At 67.8% G+C, this 8,885-nt stretch overlaps 1 protein-coding gene across 1 annotated transcript in view; it reads right to left on the bottom strand.

The window, feature by feature from the left end:
• Nucleotides 1-22: 22 nt before the first annotated feature.
• LOC106899170 (integrin alpha-IIb-like) overlaps nt 23-8,885 on the bottom strand; it is a 9,053-nt gene continuing 190 nt past the window's right edge. The window contains exons 2-22 of the mRNA XM_014960869.1: nt 8,821-8,873; nt 8,481-8,689; nt 8,131-8,313; nt 8,008-8,053; nt 7,796-7,900; nt 7,605-7,660; nt 7,338-7,489; nt 5,878-5,991; nt 4,627-4,697; nt 4,387-4,534; nt 2,556-2,648; nt 2,371-2,450; nt 2,169-2,249; nt 1,987-2,089; nt 1,754-1,906; nt 1,539-1,653; nt 1,362-1,498; nt 1,118-1,231; nt 648-755; nt 452-574; nt 23-224 (exon numbers count right to left, since the gene is read on the bottom strand). Coding sequence (XP_014816355.1) covers nt 129-224; nt 452-574; nt 648-755; nt 1,118-1,231; nt 1,362-1,498; nt 1,539-1,653; nt 1,754-1,906; nt 1,987-2,089; nt 2,169-2,249; nt 2,371-2,450; nt 2,556-2,648; nt 4,387-4,534; nt 4,627-4,697; nt 5,878-5,991; nt 7,338-7,489; nt 7,605-7,660; nt 7,796-7,900; nt 8,008-8,053; nt 8,131-8,313; nt 8,481-8,689; nt 8,821-8,873 — 2,340 coding nt within the window. The 3' untranslated portion in view covers nt 23-128. The remainder of the gene's footprint in view (nt 225-451; nt 575-647; nt 756-1,117; nt 1,232-1,361; nt 1,499-1,538; nt 1,654-1,753; nt 1,907-1,986; nt 2,090-2,168; nt 2,250-2,370; nt 2,451-2,555; nt 2,649-4,386; nt 4,535-4,626; nt 4,698-5,877; nt 5,992-7,337; nt 7,490-7,604; nt 7,661-7,795; nt 7,901-8,007; nt 8,054-8,130; nt 8,314-8,480; nt 8,690-8,820; nt 8,874-8,885) is intronic.

The raw sequence follows: 8,885 nt of genomic DNA, 5'->3' as shown, positions 1-8,885 counted from the left end.
GGGATGATGGGGAGGTGGGGCTGGGATGGGGGGGTGCCCCACGGGAACCCAGGGGTGATGGGGATGTGGGGCTGGGACGGGGGACACGCCATGGGGTGGGGGCACAGGGGGACCCCAAGGGGACCCCACTATCCCTGGGCACCCTCCGGCTCCTGGGCCCGGCTGGGTGCCAGCTCCTGCGTGTCCTCCTCGTTGGGTGGCCGTGTCCTCTTGAAGAACCCCAACTGGAAGAGGGACACGGTGACAACCCAGTCCCCGGGGGACCCCCCACCATCGGTCCCGGGGGACCCCATGGCATCACACCCAGTGCTGCCCCCCACCCTGTGCCCACCACAGCCCCCGCCCCCAGGGCTGAGTTCCCCATTTCATGGGTCCCGCCGGTGCCATCCGTGTCCCACCCCTGCGGTGGGGTGTCACTGGTGTCCCCGATGTCCCCTCCCCACCCACTCACCTTCCACATGAGGAGGATGAGGAAGGTGAGGAGCAGGAGCCCGGCCAGGACCCCCAGCACCACCCACCACACGGGCACGGTCCCCTCGCCCCCGGGGCTGGCACGCATCACCTCGGTGACAGCCTGTGGAGGTGACGAGGGGGTGACATCGCCGCCTCCACAGCGTGTCCCCCCCTTGTCCCCGTGCCAGCCCTACCGTGGCCTCCCCGGCGGGCAGGACGCGTGGCCGGACGCGGTAGGGCATGGCCGAGGTGTTGAACCAGGCTCGAGACTGGATGAGGAACTGCTTCAGGAGGTGTTCCCTCTGGGGGACAGACGTGGGGAGACATGGGGACACATGGGTACATGGCACCGAGGGGTTGGCAGCCAACGGGGGCACCTGCCCCCCTGCCCCACCGTGTCCCCAGGGCTTTGCAGCTCCCCCAGGGGATGTCCACGCAGGAGGCACCGTGGTGGGGACACCCTGGGGACACGGTGCCACCCTGTCCCCAGGAGGGGACGGTACCTGCTGCAGGGTGTCCATCCAGAGGAGGGCACGGACGCTCACCAGCGCCCGCTGGTCCTTGCCCAGGCTGGGCACCTGGCAGGAGATGCCCACGCAGGAGGGGAGATGGTGGGGACACCCTGGGGACACGGTGCCACCCTGTCCCCAGGAGGGGACGGTACCTGCTGCAGGGTGTCCATCCAGAGGAGGGCACGGACGCTCACCAGCGCCCGCTGGTCCTTGCCCAGGCTGGGCACCTGGCAGGAGATGCCCACGCAGGTGGCATTGCCACAGTCCTGAGGGACACGGTCGGTGTTTCACCGTCACACCCCCACTGCGGCGCCCGGGGAGGGAACACCCCCCCTTTCACCCTGGGGACACGGTGCGGGGGCCGCAGGGTCCCCGGGGGAGCACCCACCCACTCACCACGGGGGTGGGTTCCTCCAGCCCCGCACCCAGTGGGTCCTCCACGTCCCGGCGTTCCCGGTGGTGGGTGCCGTTCCGGGGCGCTGCGCCCGTGGGGCGGGGGATCTCCAGCTGGACGGAGGGTCCCCCCCGCACCCCTCAGGGGGCCGCAGGGTCCCCGGGGGAGCACCCACCCACTCACCACGGGGGTGGGTTCCTCCAGCCCCGCACCCAGTGGGTCCTCCACGTCCCGGCGTTCCCGGTGGTGGGTGCCGTTCCGGGGCGCTGCGCCCGTGGGACGGGGGATCTCCAGCTGGACGGAGATAGAAGGTGGTGGTGGGGACACACACACACCCCACCTTGGCACCCACCCAGCACCCTGGGGTGGGTGCGGGTCCCCTGCAGCACCCTACCTCCTGAGGGTTGAGGCCGGGGGGGTGGTCACAGCTCATGCCCCCCTCGGTGCCCAGCTCCAGCAGGTAGAGCAGGACACGGCCACCCAGCAGGTTGGGGACGGCCAGGCGCAGGGTGACCCCGCTGACGGTGCTGGGACCCTTGTTGTGGAGCTGCGGGAGGACAGTTAGGTGACACCAAGGAGGGGGACAGTCCCCCCCACCCTGGGGCACCCATGGGTGCAGCACCCTACCTGGTAGACGTGCTCCACCTTGATGCCGTGGTCCTCCAGCCGCCGGCTGCCCTCCACCCCCTGCCAGCTGGCGGGCAGCACCGTGGTGGCAGGCAGGGAGTTCCTGGCAGGAGAAGGGGGTCAGTGTCCCCCTCGGGGCCACCACTGTGTCCCTGTGTCCCCCCACCCATCAAGCCCCTCACCCTCGCAGCTCCATCTCTGCCTGCACCTCCACGGGCACCGTCACCGTCACCGAGGCGTTGGCAGAGCTGGGGCTGTTCTTGCTGCGGGGACACGGTGGGGTGAGGGGTGGCCACCAAGGGTGGGGACACACCGAGGCCACCAAGTCCCCGGTGGCTGGGTCCCAAGAGTGGGCAGGGGACAAGGGGCCTGGCACGGTGTCACCTCTGCAGCTGGAGCTGGAAGGTGATGGCATCACCCATGTCCTCCAGCCCGGACACGCTCAGCTCCATGTCCACAGTGATCTAGGGGGACAACATGAGGGTGGGTGACCCACCACTAGCACCACCACCACCACCCATGCCCAGCCCCGACACAAGGGTGATGGGCTCAGCCCCCAAACCCCTTACCCGGGCACCCGCTTTCATGGGGTTGCCCAACTCGCAGAGCACCACGTGGGTCCCGTTCTCCTTCTTGGGCTTGCAGCTCAGCTTCTCCTGCCCCTACAGGGGGGGGACACGGGGAGGGGACACATCACAGACACCAACACGCACCAGCCACCCCAGGGACCTGCGTGGTCCTAGGGCAGGGCATGAGCCACTGCACACTGGGCACCCCCTGGCACCCATCACCCCCTGGCACCCCCACAGAAGGTGATGGCCACAAAGGACAGGGCACAAGCCCCCCCATGACGGGCACCCATTGCCCCTGGGCACCCACATGAAGAGCGATGGCCACCAAGGATGGGAAATGAGACCCCTCCATGCTGGGCACCCCCTGGCACCTATCACCCCCGGGCACCCACATGGATGGTGATGGCCACAAAGGACAGGGCACGAGCCCCCCCATGATGGGCACCCTGGGCACCCATCGCCCCCAGGCACCCACATGAAGAGCGATGGCTACCAAGGATGGGAAATGAGACCCCTCAATGCTGGGCACCCCCTGGCACCTATCACCCCTGGGCACCGAGATGGAGGGCGATGGCCACGAAGGGCAGGGCATAACCCCTCCATGCTGGGCACCCCCTGGCACCTATCACCCCTGGGCACCGAGATGGAGGGCGATGGCCACCAAGGACAGGAAATGAGACCCTGCCCACCCCAGGCATCCATCAACCCAGGGCACCCAGATGGAGGGTGATGGCCACCAAGGACAGGGCATAAGCCCCTCCATGCTGGGCACCCATATGGAGAGCGATGGCCACTTAGGTTAGGGCATAACCCCCTCCATGCTGGGCACCCAGGTGGAGAATGATGGCTACCAAGGGTAGGGCATGAGCCCCTGCCCACCTCAGGCACCCCAGGCATCCATCACCCCTGGGCACCCAGATGGAGGGTGATGGCCACCAAGGACAGGGCATAACCCCTCCATGCTGGGCACCCAGATGGAGGGTGATGGCCATCAAGGGTAGGGCATGAGCCCCTGCCCACCCCAGGCACACCAGATGTCCATCACTCCTGGGCACCCAGATGGAGGGTGATGGCCATCAAGGGTAGGGCATGAGCCCCTGCCCACCCCAGGCACCCATCACTCCTGGGCACCCAGATGGACGGTGATGGCCACCAAGGGTAGGGGGTAAGCCTCTCCATGCTGGGCACCCAGGTGGAGAATGATGGCCACCAAGGACAGGACATGACATAACCCCCTCCATGCTGGGCACCCAGGTGGAGGGTGATGGCCACCAAGGGCAGGGCATGAGCCCCTGCCCACCCCAGGCACCCATTACTCCTGGGCACCCAGGTGGAGGGTGATGGCCACCAAGGGCAGGGCATGAGCCCCTCCATACTGGGCACCCAAATGGAGGGTGATGGCCACCAAGGGCAGGGCATGAGCCCCTGCCCACCCCAGGCATCCATCACTCCTGGGCACCCAGATGGAGGATGATGGCCACCAAGGGTAGGGCATAACCCCCTCCATGCTGGGCACCCAGATGGAGGGTGATGGCCACCAAGGACAGGACATAACCCCCTCCATGCTGGGCACCCAGATGGAGGGTGATGGCCACCAAGGGCAGGACATAACCCCCTCCGTGCTGGGCACCCAGATGGAGGGTGATGGCCACCAAGGACAGGGCATAACCCCCTCCATGCTGGGCACCCAGATGGAGGGTGATGGTCACCAAGGGTAGGGTGTAACCCCCTCCATGCTGGGCACCCAGGTGGAGAGTGATTGCCACCAAGGACAGAACATGATCCCCCCCACCCTGTGCACCCCTGGGACCCCCCGACGGGCACCCACCGGGATGCTGCTGCGAGCCGCCTGGTAGTGGGTGCCGGGGGGCAGCTGGACCCGCAGCTCGGTCTCGAAGGCCCCCTCGCCCTGGTTGGTGGCACGGGCCCGCAGGCGCAGCACCGCCTCCTCCCCGATCAGCAGGCGCCGGCTGGGCCTGGGGGACACACAGACACACACAGACATGGGGACAGGGCTGAGCACCCCGGGGTGACAGCGGGCACCCCCCTCACCCACCCGGGCGCTCACGTGTCGGCGGCCAGGCGGAGGTCGGGGACGCAAAGGTTGTCCTCACCGCAGTCCTCCAGGATGATGTGGGTCTGGGGGGGGGATACGGGGTTGGGGAGGGGGGGTGTGGGATGGAGAGTCATCGGGGACAACAGCGGGTAGAGAGGGGACATCCTGGGGAGGCACTGGGGACACTGGGGGGCACTGGGGGGACATCCCAGGGAGGGACTGGGGACTATGGGGGGGGACTGGGGGATTGGGGACATCAAGGGGTACAGAGAGGACATCCTGGGGAGGGATTGGGGACAGTTAGGCACTGGGGGGACATCCCAGGGAGGGACTGGGGACTATGGGGGGGGACTGGGGGATTGGGGACATCAAGGGGTACAGAGAGGACATCCTGGGGAGGGATTGGGGACAGTTAGGCACTGGGGGGACATCCCAGGGAGGGACTGGGGACTATGGGGGGGGACTGGGGGATTGGGGACATCAAGGGGTACAGAGAGGACATCCTGGGGAGGGATTGGGGACAGTTAGGCACTGGGGGGACATCCCAGGGAGGGACTGGGGACTATGGGGGGGGACTGGGGGATTGGGGACATCAAGGGGTACAGAGAGGACATCCTGGGGAGGGATTGGGGACAGTTAGGCACTGGGGGGACATCCCAGGGAGGGACTGGGGACTATGGGGGGGGACTGGGGGATTGGGGACATCAAGGGGTACAGAGAGGACATCCTGGGGAGGGATTGGGGACAGTTAGGCACTGGGGGGACATCCCAGGGAGGGACTGGGGACTATGGGGGGGGACTGGGGGATTGGGGACATCAAGGGGTACAGAGAGGACATCCTGGGGAGGGATTGGGGACAGTTAGGCACTGGGGGGACATCCCAGGGAGGGACTGGGGACTATGGGGGGGGACTGGGGGATTGGGGACATCAAGGGGTACAGAGGGGACATCCCAGGGAGGGACTGGGGCCAGTGAGTGGCACAGGGGGACATCCCAGGGAGCAGGGCAGAGAGGGGGACACCCCACAGAAGCACAGGGGACAGTGGGGAGGACGGGGGGCTGTGTCCCATGGAGGGGTTGGGGACTCTGGGGACAGGCTGGGGACACTGGGGACGGGCTGGGGACCATGGGGCCGGGGCACTGTGGTGGCAGCGGGTGCCCGGGGCTGGGTGTCCCCACATGTGCCCTGCCCCAAGCGTGGGGACCCCGAGCCCACCCTGAGTCACCGCCGTGATGTCCCCAGCTCAGCCAGGTGTCCCCTACCTGTGTCTGCACCAGGGTGTCCCCGTAGAGCACCAGCCCCGGGTCCCCCCCGGGCAGCGCCAGGCTCAGGCTCAGGGCCACCGGGCTCAGCTTGTCCTTGAACTCAGCCTCGTCCTGGGGACAGGGGACACCCGTGGGCACAGCACCCGGTGGGCACCCCACGCCCACCCCCTGGGACACCCCACCAGGGCTGGGGACACCACTGTCCCCATCCCTGTCCCATCCCACCCGGAGATGCCACTGTCCCCATCCCTGTCCCCCACCCTCCTGGGGCTGGGGATGCCACTGTCTGTCCCCGTCCCTGTCCCCATCCCCGTCCCCATCCCCATCCCAGCTGGAGATGCCATTGTCCCCATCCCTGTCCCCATCCCTGTCCCCATCCCTGTCCCCATACCAGCTGGAAATACCATTGTCCCCATTCCTGTCCCATCCCACCTGGACATGCCACTGTCCCCATCCCTGTCCCCCACCCTCCTGGGGCTGGGGATTCCACTGTCTGTCCCCATCCCTGTTCCCATCTCTGTCCCCATCCTTGTCCCCATCCCAACTGGGAATGCTGCTGGCCCCATCCCTGTCCCCGTACCAGCTGGAAATACCACCGTCCCCATCCCCATCCCCATCCCTGTCCCATCCCACCCGGAGATGCCACTGTCCCCATCCCTGTCCCCCACCCTCCTGGGGCTGGGGATGCCACTGTCTGTCCCCGTCCCTGTCCCCATCCCCGTCCCCATCCCCATCCCAGCTGGAGATGCCATTGTCCCCATCCCTGTCCCCATCCCTGTCCCCATCCCTGTCCCCATACCAGCTGGAAATACCATTGTCCCCATTCCTGTCCCATCCCACCTGGACATGCCACTGTCCCCATCCCTGTCCCCCACTCCCCTTGGGCTGGGGATGCCACTGTCTCCCTCCCTGTCCCCATCCCAACTGGGGATGCCACTGGCCCCATCCCTGTCCCCCACCCTTCTGGGGCTGGAGACTCCACGGTCTGTCCCTGTCCCCATATCAGCTGGAAATACCATTGTCCCCATCCCTGTCCCCCACTCCCCTTGGGCTGGGGATGCCACTGTCCCCATCCCTGTCCCCATCCCAACTGGGGATGCCACTGTCCCCATCCCTGTCCCCCACCCTTCTGGGGCTGGAGACTCCACTGTCTGTCCCTGTCCCCATATCAGCTGGAAATACCATTGTCCCCATCTCTGTCCCTTACTCCCCTTGAGCTGGGGATGCCACTGTCCCCATCCCTGTCCCTATCCCAACTGGGAATGCTGCTGGCCCCATCCCTGTCCCCCACCCTCCTTGGGCTGGTGATGCCACTGTCTGTCCCCATCCCTGTCCCCATCCCTGTCCCTGTCCCAGCTGGTGATGCCACTGTCCCCATCCTTGTCCCCATCCCTGTCCCCCCTCCCTTGGGGCTGGGGATGCCCCTGTCCCAGCCCGGGGTGGCACTGTCCCCGTACCCTGAGGTAGGCGGTGAGGTTGTGGCAGAGGGGGGGTGTCCCCGGGGCCAGGTCCAGTGCCCCGTGCCAGGACGACTGGTGGCCCTGCAGCAGCAGGACCCTCCGGGACAGCTTGGGCTTCAGCCGGTCCAGCTGCAGCTCGGCCTCCAGGCCTGGCAGGGCACAGCGGGCATGGGGGGGGTGGCATGGCACCGGTGACACCCCTGGTGACACCTTGACAGTGCCCTTGTCCCCCTGTGTCCCCCCCCGGGTGACACCAACACTCACTGATCTTCTGGGGGATGCTCTGGCCCGTCACACTGACACACAGCACCACGGGGAAGCTGCGAGGGGACAGCACCCAGGGGTGCTCAGGGACCATCCACGGGGCGATGTCCCCACATGGGTGGTGTCCCCATGGCAGTGGTGTCCCCACAGCGGTGTCCCCATGGCAGTGGTGTCCCCACCACCCCGCTCACCAGCTGACACGGGTTTCGGAGCCGGGCAGGACACACTCCAGCACCTCAGGGTTCAGCCCATCAGGGACGCTCAGCCGGGTCCGGGCCACCACCACGGGCTGTCCCCTGGCACACGGGGACACAGATGAGGTGCCAGGGGACCCGGGCAGGGACACCCCCGCCTTCCCCCCCAGGGCCACGCTGCCACCGGAGCCAGCGGGACGGGCACTCACCGGTACACGGCCACCGCGTCTGCCCCGTAAGCCCCCACCAGCAGGTCTGCGGGGACAAACAGGGGGTCGGTGACAGGGTGGGTGGCACAGGGGTGGCACGGGGGTGGCACGGGGTGGCCCTACCTGGGTAGCCGTTGCCATCCAGGTCGGTGGCCCCGCGTAGGGCGAAGCCAAAGGCGGCGGGGCCGGGGAAGGGGCTGTGCAGGCGCTGGGTGGGCATCGCCATCAGGCCCTCGCTCTGCCCGCGGAAGATGAAGACCTGCCCGCTGCCACCGTCACCCCCCGACGGGGCACCCACCGCCACGTCTGGGGACACGGGGGACACAGTGAGCGCCCACCGGGTGCCCCATCCCCTCACCCCCGCCCTCCCCGGGGGGGTCCTGCCTCAGTTTCCCCCATAGTTTGGACCCAGCGCTGAGGAGGGGGTGGCACATCCCCCCCTCCTGCCACCCCCCGTGCCAGGCTGGGGTTACCCCCGTATCCGTCCTTGTCCAGGTCCCCGAGGCTGGCGATGGCGGCGGCGAAGCGGCCGTAGGGGTGGGTGCCCGTCAGGGTCTGGGGGGGTCGGGTGAGGGGCTGGTGCCCCCCCCCCAGGTAGAGGTAGAGGCGCCCCAGCTCGCTGCGCTGCCCGTCGGGGTGCCGGGCCATGTACAGGGGGGCACCCACCAGCACATCGTCCTGCCTGCACCCAACGTGGGGGTCAGGGACCCCGGATTTGGGGAGCGGGGGCACCCAGGGGTGCCCCAGGCAAGGGGCAGCACCCTAAGGTGCCCCCAGGAGGGATGGGGGTGTAAGGTAGCCCCCGGCTCTCACCCGTCCCCGTTGACATCAGCCACGGCCACGGTGTGCCCGAAGTACGATGCCACCTGGAAAGGGGC

The sequence above is a fragment of the Calidris pugnax genome, unplaced genomic scaffold (assembly GCF_001431845.1).
Source record: "Calidris pugnax isolate Ruff unplaced genomic scaffold, ASM143184v1 scaffold429, whole genome shotgun sequence".
Taxonomy (NCBI): Eukaryota; Metazoa; Chordata; class Aves; order Charadriiformes; family Scolopacidae; genus Calidris; species Calidris pugnax.
Note: the sequence above shows the minus strand (reverse complement) of the source record. Positions and strands in the feature narration are given on the sequence as shown.